The sequence below is a fragment of the Halichondria panicea genome, chromosome 10, assembly GCF_963675165.1.
Source record: "Halichondria panicea chromosome 10, odHalPani1.1, whole genome shotgun sequence".
Lineage (NCBI taxonomy): Eukaryota > Metazoa > Porifera > Demospongiae > Suberitida > Halichondriidae > Halichondria > Halichondria panicea.
The window spans coordinates 4,795,688-4,814,688 of record NC_087386.1 but is presented as its reverse complement, the minus strand read 5'-3'; the positions used below and the strand labels follow the sequence as shown (position 1 = coordinate 4,814,688).

At 39.6% G+C, this 19,001-nt stretch overlaps 1 protein-coding gene and 1 long non-coding RNA gene across 5 annotated transcripts; one reads left to right on the top strand and one right to left on the bottom strand.

Moving 5' to 3' along the window:
* Positions 1–366: 366 nt before the first annotated feature.
* LOC135343076 (uncharacterized) lies at positions 367–7,998 on the top strand. 3 transcript variants are annotated; one of them, XR_010397046.1, is made up of 3 exons: positions 367–543; positions 1,141–1,317; positions 3,530–7,998. It is a non-coding gene; the product is annotated as an uncharacterized LOC135343076 (long non-coding RNA). The 3 variants fall into 3 exon arrangements; XR_010397047.1 differs by lacking the exon at positions 367–543 and having other exon boundaries at positions 603–1,317; positions 3,530–5,358; positions 7,831–7,998; XR_010397045.1 differs by lacking the exon at positions 367–543 and having other exon boundaries at positions 571–1,317.
* On the bottom strand, positions 7,975–15,282 carry LOC135343066 (uncharacterized). 2 transcript variants are annotated; one of them, XM_064540020.1, is made up of 7 exons: positions 15,177–15,282; positions 14,806–14,989; positions 14,102–14,324; positions 13,327–13,435; positions 10,084–10,175; positions 9,648–9,802; positions 7,975–9,141 (listed from the first exon to the last, which is right to left on the bottom strand). In XM_064540020.1, exons 2-7 carry the CDS (start codon positions 14,837–14,839, stop codon positions 8,150–8,152), a joined length of 1,605 nt encoding a protein of 534 aa, XP_064396090.1. In that variant the 5' UTR covers positions 14,840–14,989; positions 15,177–15,282; the 3' UTR covers positions 7,975–8,149. The 2 variants fall into 2 exon arrangements, with proteins under 2 accessions (XP_064396090.1, XP_064396089.1); XM_064540019.1 differs by lacking the exon at positions 15,177–15,282 and having other exon boundaries at positions 14,806–15,170.
* Positions 15,283–19,001: the final 3,719 nt, after the last annotated feature.

Here is a 19,001-nt window from a genome sequence, read left to right as displayed (position 1 = left end):
ACTAGTATAGCCTATATGCATGTTTATAACTAGCTAATGGCTAGCTTGTTTTAGGGACGTTCCTTGCATTCACGCTTTATATCAGGAGCAAGATTAAAGAATTCTGTAATCTGCAGTTCCTACGTATACACTTAGGCCACTGTTATTAGTTGCATACTTGTTTCAGATCAATTACCTCCCTCCTCGTTTTGCTCACCTCCTCAATTAAGTCATTATTGCTGATGTCAGCCATTATTTGAGGTCAAAGTCCTTTTTTTTGCTGACATTGCATTATTTTACCATGTGCCATGCATGTGCAAGTTGCATTGTGCACCAAAAATCCAGTCCGTAAAAATTTTTTAACTATTTTATGTTCAGACTCCGTCCTTTTGTGTATTTTCGTCAGTTAGGATATGATGTCATCAAATAATGGGATAATGGGTAATGAAGACCTCCCTCCCTCATCGGGTTGAGCTAGTATTCTCATCTGAAACAAGTATGCAACTAAAAGTGGCCTTATTGAAGCAAAAGATTTTGTGGCAAAATTTCCCTCTCACCCCACAGGTAATTTACATTCGGGGTATTAATGTTTTCATTGCATGGGAACACTCTCCATCTACTAGACATGCATGAATTAGGTGGGTTGTGCATTTGTATAATTATAGCTATTAGGTTCATAATTAACAGTGTTGTCGAAAATTACCCGCTATACGATTATGCTGTGGATCGGATCCACAGCATAATCGTATAGCGGGTCATTTTTGTGGAGTAAAATATTCGTTATTTTTTCTTGGGCTGGCCATGGGTTATATACAGTGCATCGAGTAGATGTGAGTATAGTTGTACTTAAATGTATCTCACAGATTGATTCATTCTCAACATTGGAAAATTTTATATCCATGGTACAAACACAGTACTAGTACTAGCGATAGTACTGTGTTTGTACCATGGATATATATGTAGCCTCAACACAACAAGATAGTAGTTTTAAATTTGGCAGATTTTGTTTCATTGTCGAATAAAACCGAGCAAAAATCTAATCTGTGTACATGCATGGATGAGTTCAACATGCAGACTGAATGTCACGATTGGATTGCTGTAACAGTTGTATGAAATGGCCAATGTCTATATAGGTTATAGATTTAATATAGGTGTATATAGTGGTGCTGTCTTGTTTGTGGCTACTACCACATTCAGAGCTCAGAAGTCACAACTCTCAGCAAGCATCTTTACCCATTCTACTCCCACAACAACAAAAAGGGTCATTGGATATACAGTCTATTTGATCATACTGACCACATGCAGCTAGCTGTGAGGCTGCCAATTTGTGATGTAAAAGTGAGTTAGATCTATATAGATCTACTTGGATCACTTCATGGTAGATCTATACACTAAATTTATATCTGTCCATAGTTTTCAGGATAGCCTGGCAGAAGTCTGTATAGTATCTATTGTTGAGCCCGTAAAATTAATGTGACGAGCTTATATACAAGTTACTGGCAGACTATAGAGCCAGAGCATTGAAGTGCTAATCCCTCCGCGTGATTTATAGCATGTATAGAACAAGTTAATATGTGAAGAATATTTATAAGTATAGGTGTTGTAATTCAGTTTGCTGAACAAATGCAAGCCGCAGCATGCACAGCTTTGAGAACAGCATACTGTAGTTTTAGGTCAGCGGCACTATAATAATTATATATGCACAGCGGTTTAAGAAAAGAAACTAATTATATTTCCCCATACAGCATCGCCAGTTCACATGAATACAATTTTGCTAGCTTAATTTGTAGTTCACATGCAGAGTCTATTTAGGCTGCCTTCAATTTTGTAGCTAGCTTGTCAACGTGCATGCATGCATGCAAGTAAGTTTTTTAGCCTTGAACATAATACACCATGGTATAATTAAATTTCATGTGGTGAGGTTACTTCCTACATGCCATGCGCCTGGGTTATTTGTTTAGTTGTGAAATTCATAGTCCCAAGGCCATTGATTGTGGTTCTCTTGTGAAATTCATAGCTCTAATAGTCCCAAGGCCAGTTAAACTTGATTGTGGTTCTCTGGAATGACTTGAGTAATTTGATGGCAGCCACTTCAGGGTTTCAGTTATCAGTGCGCAAATCTAATATTATACCACTGTGGTAACTTGTATACTCAATGGTGAAACATTCATAATGTGTTACATGCAGTGAACTATTTTATTTGGTTCCCATAGTGTTACATGCACACATGCAGTTGACTATTTATTAGTTCCCATTACTGTAATACAAGCCATATACGCTTTGTGCCAATTTTTTGTTTACCAGCTTGTAAGGGTCATTAGGGCCAGTAGGATAAACAATCCATGTGTCGTATAGCAGGTAATTTTCGAAGGACTAAATTATGTTTATAGCATTTCACCATTAAGCAGTGGCCCCACTTTTATTATATAACATAATACCCATGAATTTTCATATGTTCTCCATCAGACTTCTGTTTCCATTAAGCTCTTCCATAGCACTTAGAGCAAAACAAAACATACCGCAAGCGAACACCTCGGTGTTTGAATAAGGTAGAATTTTGCTCTATTCTTAGTAACTCCCTTCCCTCCCCCTATATACCCCACCTTCCTCAGAAGCTGTGCACATAGAATTGTGCATTTGGTAATGAAGATGGGTTTGGTGTATTGTATAGGTATGTAGCAGAGGATGTCCGACAGGTGGATAATTAGAGCAATAAAAGACTAATTACCTGTCGTATACCTCCTCTGGATATGTAGGGATCCTATATTGATTCTTGTACTATAACACTCTGGGTATGTGCTAACCCATGCATGCAACCTAATTACTCTAACCAATTGACACCTGATATAATTATAGTATGTGGTAGGTGATATGTTGCTTAAGTGATAATATGTTACTTAGCATCACAGGGTGTGCACAATGCTTACTGACTATACCAGTGGGAATATGAATTTATGATGTGAGTATACGTTTAAATATTGCCCAGCATGGCCAAATATACACAAATATACACGTGTTGCACTGGAGCATGCTACTATTGTAGTTTTGTATTTTATGCACAATAAACATTATATGTATTCATATGCCTAGTAAGACTTTTGATCCTACTATAGAACAATTAAGGATGTATCTAGATAATCCTTACAGGTAGTTTGACAAACTGTGCTAGGCATTATTTGCTTGAACTAAGCTGCACTTGCTACGTGTCGGATTGTATGTTTGTCAGTATGACTATACAATCAGTGTAAGATCGGCCAAGATTAGCTTCATTCTATATACCGTATAGCGCGAAATTTTCGAGGCACTTATATTTCGTGGATTGGCCTCTAAAAGCATTTCGTTGCACAATCTTTGCGGAATGACTGGGCTTGACTGCTTACCGGAAGCCACGCCTTTAATAAACGCAGATAATTAGAACTATTTTCGTGGACTTAATTTTCATGTAGGATTGGTAACCCACGAAATCCGTGAAAATTAAGCCCCTCGAAAATTTCGCGCTATACGGTACGTTGAAAGTTAATTAAGCAGCACACCCATTACACACGCACAGACACAGGTATACATCAAGGTAATATATTATGGTCCGGATCAGAGCTTATCGTTTGCTACTTGTTTAACGTTATTGTAGTACAGGTAAGTATATCATATAGGTAAGGTAAGGTAGCTATGGCTTCAGCAGATGTGTCCTTTCAGGAGGGTCTTATTGGTGTGCAGTTGGTTGTGAGTTCTTGTGAGTTCTCTTATAGTGATGGCCTCAGTTCATTACAATTGACCTGGAAAGTGTCTAGTTTCAGAGGCAATTTCTGTGCTTCTTGCAATTGATTATCCCTATATACGTACTATAATTATGAGGTGTCATTGAAAGGCAGTCCACAATGTTAGGGTTATAGGGTTAGCATTTAGGTTTTGTTACTGTGGTGGTACATGTGTATACTAGTGGGAGGGTCACTAGTTGATGCTGGATCCCTGGCCCTTACTGCCATGTAGCTCACCTTTTGGGGGGAGGGGGGTGTACTCATTGCATGCTTTCCTAGACTTCACCTTTCTCAGAAGTGGTGGGAATTAGATTCATGTGGTGGCTCAATAGCTAGCATGGCTGGTGGCTGTTAGACTGGGGCCATGCACTTGTCTGTGGTAGCAAGATGTGGCAGAGTAAGCACATTTGCTGTGTTTGTGGTAACCTTATCTACTTTACATCTACTCTGTACACACACACACCAGAAGGTTATACCCATGTACTACTATTTTAGCTGAACTTGTTGACAATTAATGATTACTTCTAGCTGGTTTTTAATAGTCATTGGAGACTAGGAGGCAAACTTTCTGTGACTCTCTAGCTACTTATACTAGTAGTATAGCTTTCATTAACCAACCTGCGCATGATCCCCAGCAATCTCCTCCATTCTGTTTTCAGTGCATATACTTTTTACTAGATTCCTATGCAAGCTAGATACATTACCGCTAACCCTTGCTAATCCACACAGCTAACCAGATATTATAAGCTCAGTAAAGCCAGAGGTAAGTTGTATGGTAACCTGAGCAAATAACCCTATAGTCCAACCTCATTTGCACACACACCATGTGCTGTATACTTTTTCTGATTTTGAGGCCATAAGAATCACTAAAAGTTCAGCCCTGGCATTAAGGTTGCTGGAAAACACTATAGTGATTCCTACTGCATGTGACCTCTTCTGCACATGATTATAACACCCAGTTCTACACACATGTGCAGAGAAGGTCAAACATGTGGTATATATGAATCACTGCAAATTCAATTTACTGTGTCTGCACGTTATGAAATGTTACAAATATACACTAATCTCAAATATACACTGAACTATACCCAGAGGAGGTTCGGACACTGAACTAATATATACTGAACTACATCCAGAGGAGGTTCGGACACTGAACTAATATACACTGAACTACACCCAGAGGAGGTTCGGACACCGCTACGAATCACTACAACAAATCACTACAAGTTCGATGTACTGTGTCTGCATGTTATAAATGACATTGATCTACATCAAAATGAAGGAAGTCTCTTGCTCTATGCTGATGATCTTCTTTACCATCCTATTCAATCTCCTGAAGATTATCTAAAATTGCAAGGAGATATTAACCAACTCCAAGCATGGTCTGAAACAAATGTACTCTTTTTTAACCAATTAAAGCAAGTGTAAATACATGACTATATCAAGAAAATTCAACCCACCACTTCCCAACATGTGTCTCAATATCAGTGGACGTCCCCTACTTAAAGTTGACCACTACAAGTACCTTGGCGTGTGGATCTCTCATGACCTCTTGGCGTGTGGATCTCTCATGACCTCTCATGGTCAAAACACATATAGAAGGAATGTGCAGAAATGCCTGCAAGTAGGTTGGTATAATTTACCGACAGTTCTATGGCCACTTGTCACTAGAATGTTTAAGACAACTCTACATCTCACTTGTGAGATCAAAAAACTGGAATATGCTGCCCCTGTTTGGGATCCACACCAAAAAACAAATTCTCACAAAATAGAAGAAGTACAAAAGTTTGCCCTTAAAATGTGCACAAAACTTTGGAATAGGGACTATGACTCCCTATTAAGAAAAAAAATTACCTGACCAGAAATGAACACTGAACTTGTAGTGATTCGTACATGTCCAAAGTAACCCTACACCCTACACAATACACATCCATGCACACTATACACGTACACTACACCCTGCCCCAGTTATATAGTCCGAGAGCCTTTGTGCTGATGTATTGCTTAGAAACTGGTGTTCAGCTCTTACCCATTTACCGTATAGCGGGTAATTTTCGGGGGAGAAAATATTCGTGGTTCAGCAATATTGAGACATTTCGTGGGTAATATTTTCGTGGTTGGAGCTTGCACTGCAGGTAAAGGTAGGCAAGGTCGCTTCATTCGTGGGTAAAATATTCGTGGTCAGACCTCCAACCACGAAAACCACGAATATTTTGCCCCACGAAAATTACACGCTATTACCATACTTAACCCACCTTGACCACATCCTGCTGATAAAGTCATGTGTGGTAAAACAAAATTATGGCAACCACCAGGTCCCCATGTGTATATGTAGTACCAATTAACCTGTTGTAAAGATTGCTAAATAGATCTTTTGCCCTATAATCATTGCTGGCCCACTCAGTATAGTTCTTAGCTCTGAGTGCCAGTTGCGTACCCATACAGTGCACATTTTATTAACCGAGTCGCGTAGACGGTCGCCGATGATAGTAGTTCGCTGAGGTGTCTGTCTTGAGTCTTCTCACCTGGATGCCGAAGGGTTGTGTTTGCAGCATCAATATATAGCCAAGTAATTTCTTGTTGAATAGAAGCGAGCAAAGGCTAAGAAGCTTGAACTTGCACGTTACCTACAGAAGTGCTAGCTTTTATAGGCTAGCCACATACAGGTTTGATTAGAGGCATTTTATGGCCTACCACAACGCCTTATCACAGTGAGTTTCACATCAGTAAACTGCAATCTTAATTTGATTGGCTTTGTATAGCAATGTATACTGCTGATTTTATGCCGCTCCTTCTATTTTTGATAAAATAATGACACTTCTGGTCAAGGTTTTAGTACTTCATGCAGTGCTCTAGTTAAGGTTGCCGTTCTTGGTGACCTTTCCTCCATTGTTTTATTGTTTTGACTAGCTCCTAATCATGTGTGCACATGCAATATATACTTATGCGGTATATCATGAGTTTAGCATTACCATATACACACGCTTGCGTACGCACACCAAACACACACATTCAATAGAATAACTCCTAAAGGTGAGTCTAAAATATGGACTTATGCATGCCTTAATTGATAACACTCTTTGAAGTTCTTCTCTTAAAAGTCCCAGCAGAAGTGTTGTCCACTTTAACGTATCTTTATCACGCATGCAGGGTTGGCTACCTCGAAATTTTTGGTCTGGCCAATTAAGGCAACTCCATGCTGGAGTTGCTGTTCTTCCCTTTGCTACATGTGTATTTATAGCCTCGTTGTCTCCAAAATAACGCTAGGTCGCCAGTTTTCGTTCCCAGCTATAATTATAGGTCGCCAACTGACAATTTATAGCGTAATTTTGGAGACAACTCGGCCTGGGAACGAGGCTATACATGTATTTGCTACAATACATATAGGTGTAGTTAGTACATGTACATGCTTCTTGTGGGTGGTTTGTTATGACTCCTGTAATCAGATAAACCTGCATGTGCTCTTACATTGAATGCTCTTACATGTGTATAAGCATCTTGTTAAGATCCTTATAAGGGTCTTAACAAGATGCTCATAGAGCATTTGCCCCGTGCGTTGAGCACAGCAGCAAACAGGTTATAACTTTTCACCGTAACAATCTTAATGTTAGGATTGAATGACCGTGAATCTAGAAAGCATCGATTAGAAAAAACAGTGTATTTTGTCGCCTTCGAAGATTGCCTACAAGTTTCTACTATTTCTTCAACCACTGTCTCAGTTAAAGCAGTTCATGAAAGTATCTAGTTCACTCAAACAGCTCATTTTTATATCCACACACATTCACAAACCGACACACACACACTAATCACTTGGTGCGCACGCACGGGGTAATTATGACTTGTTCACGCAGCATTCTGTGCACATGCACACAATACCTACATCCATAGGATTATACTGCACTCACACACATTAAGGATGTTTTTCCTCTGTAGGCTATATAATAATAATTATGGCCAAACTGATATGCCCACATTAGAATTACCGAAGCCTTCCAGTACCATGATAATTTTGCATGTATATAGCCATGGCCCAGTGCATGTTGGTCGTATAAAAACGTGTCATTAATTGCTGTATTATATTTTTTACTACATCCAGGTTATTGACCCCTCCCTCTGTCGGCCTCGATGAAAAAAACAAACTGCAATTACTGGAAACTTATTCATGCAATAATTATGGCTGTTTTTTGCTACAATTATTTATTACAATCATGCATATTTTATCATCATTAATTTAACCACAGAATATAATAATATATTTTATTAATCATTGGGAAAAGTTACAGCAGTGATAGAATTCTGAACAGATGTGAACCTGCAATAACTATGTAGGTAGTGATTAGGTATAGTGCCTTCTTCAGCTGGGGTGGGTGGCAGACAGTCTTAGAACGACTTTGAAAATGAAATGAGGTCACTAATTAATTATAAGCGGTCAATAGTTCACTTTCTTCATCACTGGTCTCAGAGTCACTAGTGCTAGTTTTCCTTCTCTTTCGCATGATCTTTTTCAAAGAAGATATCCTATTGTAGTGAGGATTTTTGCAGTACTGTACTGTGACGAGCTCGGAATTGTGAATCTGAGAAAACTTTGAGGCTTTCGTATGTGCTCTCAATTCTATTTTCGACTTTTCACCTTGCATGGATTTCTGTATTATTCCTAGTTCACTGTCGCTGTCAATCCGTAATAAAGGTGGCATCGTTTTTTGCACACGTTGAGCTTTGTTGTGGTTGGTATACGTGGACATTGTGATTGGCCGATGCAGTGATGGAGGTGGATGAACAATATTGAAAGTTAGAAGCGAGTCATGGGGAAAGCTCTCTTGCTCCTGACAAAGAATTGTATTGCGATCTGTCAGTGTTGCAGGCTTCCTCGTTGAATCAGCTGAAGTAGTGTAATGAAGTACACTGGAAGATCTGCATTCTGTATCAGCTGATTCTCCTCCGTTTTTTGAACTGGTATTGTTGTGTGAGTAAGACTCTCTGCTGTTTTCGGCTTCAAACAAATCGCTCTCCGTAAAACATGTTCTTTCTCTCTCTAGAGGAACCTCTGATTGTGAATATTCTCTAGCGTAAGCAGATGACTGAGGATAGGCCTGTGCTCTTGGAGATACAATTGTGACCATTCGATGCGATTCGTCAGCTTGTGGTAGTTGTTGAGGGACCATTCCTTGCATCATAGGGAAGCTATTGTGTACAGTGAATGTGGGATGGGAAGGTGTGAGGGGCATGGAGAGTGCGGTTGGTCGAAGGGGGTACTGGAATATCAAGGGAGTAAATCTTGAGTTTCCGAAAGGAAAAAGAGATTGCGAAATCGGAGGGGGAAAGTAAGTGGGTACTCCAAAGCGACAATGGCTGGGCCATGGGGAGAAGATAACTGGTGGAGAGTTCATATGTGAGACTGGCGGTATTTCTGTACGAAGATAAGATAAAAGTACAATATGACGTTTCTGATCGAGGTGATATGAACACCAATAATTATAATGATCATACTTCGCAATAATGATAATACTTTGCACACATTTTTTATGCATGCCAAAAGATTACGGGAATCACTATATATATATATGCACGATTCATGCAGGGTGTGTACCTGTGGTTACGGTGGTTAGCCACCCTTCCACTACTCAAAATTCAATTATAGCGGCAATTAACAACATATGCATTTGATAACGATCAGTCATCCACCCTAAAGCACACATGCTCCATGCATGGTGAACATATGTAGGGGTTTTCTGGTTCAGCGCATTACAGCTAGCATCCCAAGAAGCCATGACCCATCTCCAGATGTAACACTATACTGTTTGCATGCATGCAGCTCATTTGTCAACCCTTTTGCATGAATCAGTATGAGAAGTTTAGAATCTAAGCTTTTGGGACGAAGCCAGACTTATAGTAGTATAATTATACAGAACTCACCTATAGGCCTTGGTATGTTATTGCCTGGCACAGCTGGAAACCACGAACCAGAGATGGGAGGGGGAAAGAAGGATCCAGGAGAAGGGACTTGAGGGACTGAGGTAAGAACCGTCCCAGAAGAGCTGGGGCAGTTCGGACGACTTTTGTATTCCTTCCTGAATGATGATATAATCATGATGACATAATTATTATATATTTACAAAACTTTGTTTTGTGTTGTATATAGTTCTACCGTATAGCGCAAAATTTTCGAGGGGCTTAATTTCGTGGGTTAGCAATTAGCTAACGGTGCCTTAGACAATTTCGCGCTATAATATATTATGGTATCATTATTTGCAAGGAGTTTCCCCCATGTATGGTCTACGAATTGTGTTGCTATATGAAAGAATAAATGAAAATATACGTAAGGAATCATATTTTAATGTTTTAGACTCACATTTTGTTCTCTAGTTCTATGGTTAGCCTTTTCTCCTTGTCCTTCAGAGACTCAAGCGTACGCATGTCTTCCTTCTCTTTCCTTTTAAGGTCCTGAAAGCGTGAGAGTACATGTGTGTTGCTAGGTTATAGTGTACTAGGGAGATGGATGAATTGAGATGAGATGAACTCAGAGATAGCATGAATGCATGGATGTGGTAAATATGGGAGACAACCATTGTCCACAAAACCCAAACACATCATCCATCTGTTTGCATTAAGCTGGCAATGAAATGCTATGCAACTACGTATGTTATGCTATGCAAGCGGTGTAACCTAGGCGGTCTTCGCTATATATTAACCTATCCGTGTTGTGAAAGGAACAAGTAATCATTATGCACACTAATTGTTTTAGCAAACGAAAGAAATTTCCCTCAGCTGTGACTAATTAACTTCAAGTACTAGTTTTGTTACCTATAATTATACATATACCACTAAACTCCTGATACCACCTAAAGGCAGTCCTTATACTTTCAAATAACACTTCAGTTCAGTAAACAATCATTGAATTATTAGGAGTCATTATTATACTATTGCACACGCGCAGCATGCTACCACAGTTCCTGCATGCACCATTTCAGGCATTATTGGAGTATGCATGTGTATATATAATTATGTATCTATACTACTAAGTTGATTTAGGTTACAAGAGTATACAGAACCCTATATACGCAGAACAACAATTAAACTTGAACAAAACCAACATGATGAGGGAATGTCCTAATTCTCAGAACAGTGCCGCTAGAAATTGATCTCACATGTAAAGGATTTTGTTATTCTTTCAATGTTCTATCCGTAGTTATACACAAAAACATCCTGTACTGTATGTGAACTATACTACGTAGCATCACATGCATGCAGTGACCATGCAGTGATGAACTATAATAAAGGCATATAGAGGCTGTAGTTGCTACACTTTTAAAGTATTCAGAGAATGTACAGCTATAATACATATTATAGGGAGTATAGGGTTAAGGTGGCTGATCAATCACCCATACAATCAATCGCCTGTATAGTACTACACAGTTCCTGGTGCATGCACCATTGTAGGCATTATTGGAGTGTGCATGTATATACTATACGATCTACCACTAATTAACCGAGGCAGCATGTGGCTGCCCACGGGTGGGTTACAGTAGTCACAGTAGTCGGCTGCATGGTGTGCATGTGTGTGTGCGTGTGTGATTCTGAATCTGCTCATTATAGGTTACAAGCAGGAGTATATAAGTATTATAAATTCATGCAGTATTAAAGATTTCCCTAACGCACAACACCTATATATATATATATATATATAGTAGCACCACTAATGGCAACAGCTGCATGGTACACATGCAGTTGGCAAGCTGAATATAGGCAGAACAACACAACAGCCATAATAGGCAGAACAACACAATAGCAGACACCTACAGGTGGCAAACTGAATATAAGAACACAATCAATAGATAGCGGTACACCTATACAGGTGGTATTCTATACGATTGAAACTTGATTATAGCTGAGGTTTTTTGTTGACCATTGGAATCAAGGTATATACAAGTTTATCCAGTGGTTAAAAGCTAATGTATAGCGGCTGCTAGATTAGATTCATTATAGATCCAAGCTGTAATCGAACTAATCAATCAAAAAGCTATTAGCACAGACTGTCAACAACTGTAGGCATTGTCCTACAGAGAATATCTATTATACAGACAACCATAGAGATGATATAGTAGACGTGGGACTGCAAAATATTGAACCATTATACACATTCTTCAGCCCCCATGCACTCAACACAATTAAAGTCCTCAACAGACTTAGGCCATAGAGAAACGTTTATCTATGTATAATAGGCTGAGGAAATTTCCTAACCAAAAGAAATTTACTTGTGTCTAGCTAATCCACTATAGGAAGCCAGACAAGAGTATATAGTTGGTGGCATTCGGAAATACAATTATAAGTAGCTAAGCTATAGTACCAGTCAATGCATAATTACATCAATTAGACACCAATATAAAGCATTCTATGTATATAGATAACAACCATACAGTAGATCGATTTGATGGCATTGGTTTCTTGTTTGTTTAAGGCTCGTACATGTATATATATAAGATGAAATTTGCCTATACCACCTGATTTTATTTATAGAACAGTTACAGAGAATCCTTATACATTGTCTGGATAATTAGCTTAGGGAAGGGTATATCAGCAGCTCAACCACATTACCTTCCTTGTTTGAGAACATGATGAACACAGACAGATACAAGTTTCTGGTTTTAGGTTTGTAACTGGCAAGGATGGAAACCCTGTGAATTAAATGATTTTTATTGACCAAGGTGTACATAATTAAGTGGGAGGAATTGTGGCGGCTGTTTTCTGGTAAAGAATTAGCAAATAATGGTGACACTGGTAAGCACTATATACTTACAGAATTAGTTCCTGGACCTCAAAACTAGGCCCGGAAAGCATGGCTACGTGATACTCTATGTGGTATTTAACTCGGCACGCCATGGGAAGCTGCCAATCAACTAATTGCTCCTGCATACCTCCACTGGGAAGCTGCTTTATCATTATGGCTAGCTTAACCATTACCGCAGTCGGGTGATAAGTACAGTCATGCAGACTGCGAGGTTAAACACTGAACTACACGTCAAGAGTAGAAGTGAGGAGCAGTGTGTTGGTTGAAACTTTGAACTGGGTAACATGTAGCACTCACATACAAACCATTGTGTGTATGAGGCCTATATACAGGGTGAAATTATGAGGAAAAGAAAGGAATGTGCATGCATAGACCTATTATTGTAGGAGGGCAATGTCGGCAACAGAGCAAAGCAAAAAAACAAAACAGATAAGGAACACTCAATTAGAGATTAGAGGTACCTGAATGCTAAAATAAAATTTTTAGAGATTTGGGGAGGGCAGCATATTCAATAGTGGAAAACATGAATGATTACCATTAGCATAACCAAAATACTCCTATAAGAATGATTATACCATTTTAAAAATTAATAAGGGAAACATCAGCCAGTTATTTTTAACGACTACACCCTCTTCACTTTCAGGTACAGAGCCACACGAAAAGGTTACGACAGAAGCATATCCAATTGTCACACTTTCCATATTCAACCCTCTATCTAAGTCTGTGCATGCCCTACTTGAAAACGGCATTCTATTTTATATACAGAACCTCAATCTGCATGCATGCTCTATACTGTTATATACTCACTTTCAGTTCTTTAATAGCTGCTTCCAGTACCAATTTGACGGCAGGTCGCTTGGTGGGTCTAGTTAACTGATTCCGAAGACTAAGTACAGCAACACGTAGCTCCTTCCTCCTGTATATATAATCAGTGCAACACTCTTTAGTGATAATAGTTAGTACTCTCTCCCCTATAATTATGTATACTATATTATATTTGGTAAATTTGTGGTTAAATGGTAATCATGTTATACATAGTAATATCCCATTGTCTAATTGTCTGAGCACCTGGAGAGTAGAACATGCATGCATGCAATAAAAAGGAACAGGAGTGCGATACACCAATTAATAAAACATGTGTTTTTCATGGAAAACATGAAAGAGTCCATGTGTATTCACTCCAAATACCAGACAGTGTGTCTGTTGTATCCAAGGAAACTTCATGGTAGTCCAGCAATAAGAAAATTATCACAACAGATGCTTAGAAACTGAAATAACCTCAGCCCCTTGACTGGGGTACATGTAAGTGGTGCCACCATGCATGCGCATGCAAAACTATAGCAATCATGTATGGGTAACCATCCATGTCCCGTATATTAGATGCAATACTAGATATTCTGTTAAAACAAAACTATAGTTATACCCACATGCAAAGCATCAGCACTTTTACATATACACGCATACGTATCACGTCGACAACATTTAGGAGATCACAGCAATTAAGTCAACATGCACACTCCTAAAATCTATATAGTATTTAATACGATTAATACACGAACATGCATCTGTTTCCACCACTCACCTGTACCTCTCGTTCTCATTGTGTATCTGACTGGCAGTCTCTTGTTTTTGAATCATCTCCTCAATACTGACCTTTGCCTTCCCGTGACCTCCTTTTCTCCCCCTTTCTTTGGAGTCGAGATTGGCTCGCATTTTCCCTCCCTTTTTGTGTGAGATCAAATGAGAATCAGGAGACAAGGGAAGGCCAGGCTCTTCACTTTCTCCGTCTGTTTCTATGTCTGAATCTGTGTGTGTGTGTGTGTGTGTGTGCGTGTGTGTGTGCGTGTGTGTGTGTGTGCGTGTGTGCGTGCGTGTGTGTGTGTGTGCGTGCGTGTGAACGTGCGTGTGTGCATGCATGTATGCGTGCGCATGCAAGAGACAATGGAGGTGATTTGCATTAGCTATACAGATAGACTATTACCTTTAGAAACCCACTATTGACATGCATGCATGCCTGCATTGATTTAAGGGATTAAATAGATCAAAATAATCGGGATTTGAGGTATATATCTCATCTTCTCTAAGCAATAGCAGGACCCCCACCTGAGACGGATAAATATAATTGGGCATGCATGCATGCATGCATGCAGCCATGTTGGACACTTCGTTCCCTACCACAAAATACTACTACCTAATCCCAAGCTCATTTAACATCATGTGGCACATGGTATACAACACATCTATATATTGCTTGCTGCAATATAATCAGCATAATTATATATGTACCTGAGATTTCCTCATGATGAAAAGTGGCCAGCATGCTGGTTCCACCCTTATCGATTTCTGCCCCTCTTTCTTGGCTGCTGCAACCATTTTTTCTTTTCACTGAGCTCACTGCTCTACTAGTGCCTGCAGTTAGATTATTGCCTGCAACTGCATCAGGATTAGGACTCTCCAGGTATTGAGCTGCCTGTAGTATTAGACACACCCTGTCATCAGCAGGAGAATCCTCAGCAGTCATGTCTATGCTCAAATAGTCTACAGCTCCTATAAAACTACTGCTGAAGGATCTATACAAAGCTAAAATAATCTAGCATAATTGTATAATCACTTAGAATATTATTGTAGATCTAGCAATATACGACAAATGAACTTACATATGGCAGATATTGGCACAGTGTTTCCTTTGATCTGCCCACTCAAAATGCAACAAGAGCAGTAAAGGCTGCGTACAATTTTACCACAGGCTTATAGAAACACGTGCAGGCATGACTCAGAAGCTATTTCCCGGAAATAATTATAGTCTATAGTCAGGCTGTGAATCTCATTTCAATTAAAAGTTCCAGGAATCATCACAGCTCTTAACAAACCACATGCAAATGTATAGCCATGCATGAGGAGGTATACAGGGAGGGGAAATAATTATCACTGCTTGACTAATGGTGTACATAATAGCTATATATATATAGATCTAGCTATAATTCAGTATTATATCTTAACTTTGCTATATACAATAAGCAACTTAAATCATCACAGTGCATGTATAGATGTTTCTATAGGGATTACACCAATAGTAATATACCCATGCATGTACAGTCATCAGTAGTAAGCAAGAACTTGAAATATCAACAAGGTACTTAATTAATAAATTATTATTCCCTGCATGCATGAATCCGGCCGGGCAATCCCATGCATGCTTTTGTAAACACAACGAATAGTTGGAGGCCCCCCATTTTGTTTAAAAACAAATGATCACATTATGTTAATATTTAGCTTAATATAATTTTTGACAAGCAAAAACCTACATTTGCAAATAACAATCATAATACGTGACCGTATTTTCCTTGGTGAAAACTGTTTGTGGCAGTATACAATACTATATTTTACGTACTTTACTTCATAAGATATAAAAATATAAATCAAGGTGATACATAATTATAAACCATGCATGCAGCATGGATGTTTGATAGGGATGATCATGTGAGTTGGGGTTAATTAAGTTGATATTATCTGGCTAATCTCTGCATGTGGATGTTGTAGTCTTCGGCAAGGCCTCCTGTCTGCATGGCTGACTCCGGTTTCCTCTCGCGTACGTAGATCTGGATTTCTCGTGTCATTTTACCCAGTAACTGTTCAGTAGCTATCTGCTCCAATATCTTCTGGGGATCGTCCTTGTAGTCTTTCATCCACTTGTTTAAAAGGTCTAGAGTTCTCATGCCAGCTCCTGGTAGGTTCTCCATCCTTGCATGATGCCGCCCTGAATCATTGACGATAGGTCTCGTCGTTGATATCATAGCGTACGAGTATTGCAGCTTTTACATCTTCGTAAGATCCGGATGTAGCATCGGGTATGGCTGCAAAAGCTTCCCAGTTAATTGTGGGGCCAGGAGATACGCCCATCGAGTTGTGTCCACTTCATGAGCCCCCATCAGCCTTTCAAAAGTGGTGAGGTAGGCTTCAACGTCGTCGCTAGCTTCACAAAACTTTGTGAGCTTAGGCTCGCTGTGGTGAGTCCTCCTAGCTGTGGTTCCTTCCGTGTCTTCTCCTAGTGTGTGTGTGAACGCTCCACTAGTCTTGTTAAGGCATCTAGGCTGGCCTGCATTGCTCGTCTGTCTTCCAGTAGTGACTGAATCAGCTCACGATCGGCCTTCGTCATTCTCTCTGCCGATGCCTTGTAAGCTGCTCCGCTTCTGATAGTTGATCTCATAAACTTCTTCTGTGGGTCTCGCTGTAAGTCGTCAACGATATAATCCCACCATATGTCAGCGCCTGCTTGCGCTAATTGTCAAGTTCTCAATAATTTTTCACAGCAATAAACACAACTGACTTACAAAAACAATGAAAGCACCGCGGGTGCTGATGCCTCGGTGGAGGTGCCAAAGCTACATAACATAAAACTACTAATAGCTAGCTTTTATACACACATTGATATCATGATGAATTTTGCTGCATGCAATCAACCGAATAGAGTGGGTAATGATCGACCATGATTGTTGTTAAAAACGATCGATGCCAAAAGTTCAAGTCTAAAATTAATGGCTGCAAGTCAGCAGAGCCTTGCAGCTTTCTGCTCACTCTTGCAGCTACCAATAGCTAGCGTTCTAGTGCAGAGCTAACTACTAAGTAGAGTAGTAACACTCGGTGAACAAGTTTTGCTACGGACTCTTCTGAAAAGGCTGCAATAGCATTCCAAGTAAGCAAAACTAGGCATAACTCGAGAACGAAGCATTATTTTTCAAATCCACGAATTAATTAAAATCCAAGTAAACATGACTAGAAGCCTATAGAAATTCTTACTTGCACTTGATTCATCCTTGAGCAGCTGTAGCGGTCTACACAGACACACACACAGACACACAAACACACTACCGTATATACCTCGCTTGCGCATGCGCACCGAGGCATAATAACTGACCCTTTTATATTCAGGTCTTTTTTTTTTTTTTTTTTTTTTTTTTTTAATTTTTTTTTAATAATACTTATTGCAAGTGAGAAGACAAAAGACAAAAGACAAAACAAAAAAACAAACCAAGAAAAAACAACAAAAACATGTGACATAATTTTATAAAGTTCCTGGGTGAAAACACATGTTTCAGACCGATAGCACCCGGCCTTCTTGAGTTGCTAGGTCAATAGTGCCAGTGTCTAAGGCCTTCCATGGTGTGGTGGTGGTGAATGACTTCCTAGAGCCTCTGATGAACATAATCTCTGATCTTATGAGGGAGAAATTTAGCCTACATCTCATCCAATTCAGAGTTGTGCTGTATGTTTTGTCCTGTTTCTCTGCCAGCATTGAAGCTAGTTTCTTGTAGACTATATCTGCAGCCGGACCCATACCTCCCGCAGCAGAGAAAACCAAAGGCGTAAACGATCCATGTTCGACTTCTCTTACACGCTGTTCATAAGCTCTCTTCTTCTCCATCTCTCTTGGATAGCCTCGAGACCAGGCCGATTAAAACCCTAACCCTAACCTCTTCTCAAGGGGCCTGGTCTCGAGGCTAGGTCTTGCACAACAACACATGGTAAATCTAGAACATTCTCTAACATTACATCACTTTCCACAAAAACAAAGTACTTCTCAAACCGCATCAGAAAATTAGGAAAGTTATCTGTCTAACGGTGAACAGACTACAGCGCCCTCTCACTCTCTCCCCTGTCACATCTGTTGTTCCCTTAATTACATTATAGGCTAGCCCCATGCATGCATGCATGCAGGAACAGTCGACCGATTGTTCAGTTAAAGAAATGTAATAGCATGCGCAAGATAGTATCTATTATATAAGGTGATCACAAACTCCGGCATCGCGCTGGTTTGTTTTTAGAGACTTCAAATGACAGCAGGGAAACATAATGATTTCGTAAGTAAAGGCTACGTAACAATTTATGGTTTGATACTACATGTACACATCACATCAGTTTCTCCATCACTAAATGGTTGATTGTTGAGGGTTACTGAACAATAGACAGATATACATCTTCTTGTTCTCCACACACAACATCTCTGCTGCCATTATCCACATCAGATAGCAACTCCCCGTTTGGTGTTGGGTTCTCTTTACCCCTGTCGCCATCCATTCTACTCAGGGCTTGCACTTCATCACCTTGAATTTGGTCTTTGCTGAGCGTTTTGCATATCCTTTTCTTCGCTCACAGTGACCCCAATATTCTGCTCAGAAATAGGAAGTGTATTCTCAGTACCAAAGCCACCACCACCAGTGTTGAGTTGGTGGGAGAATGGACATCATGTTCAATTTCTGTTTCAGAATTAGAGGCAGTAGATGGAATGAGATCTTTTTGTTTTGATTTTAGTACTGGTGTGCTGGATACAAAGACAGTCTTTCTGCTTCCTTTTCTCTTCGTTTGGCTGCAAAAGTAATCAAATGCACTGTCTACATAATTAGTACAATGATTGCTGTGAAACTCGTGGGGAAGACCAGCAGTGCATGGGTATAAGACAGGAGTTAAAGAAACAAGGAAAGTGC

Bases quoted from the DNA above. Each gene is read 5' to 3' on its own strand.
- LOC135343066 (XM_064540019.1), bottom strand. From the start codon at position 15,040: ATGACTGCTGAGGATTCTCCTGCTGATGACAGGGTGTGTCTAATACTA. The intron at 13,436-14,101 runs GTGAGTGGTGGA...TTATATATACAG, and splicing joins AATGAGAACGAGAGGTACAG to GAGGAAGGAGCTACGTGTTG. The intron at 9,803-10,083 runs GTGAGTCTAAAA...ATCATCATTCAG, and splicing joins ATAGAACTAGAGAACAAAAT to GAAGGAATACAAAAGTCGTC.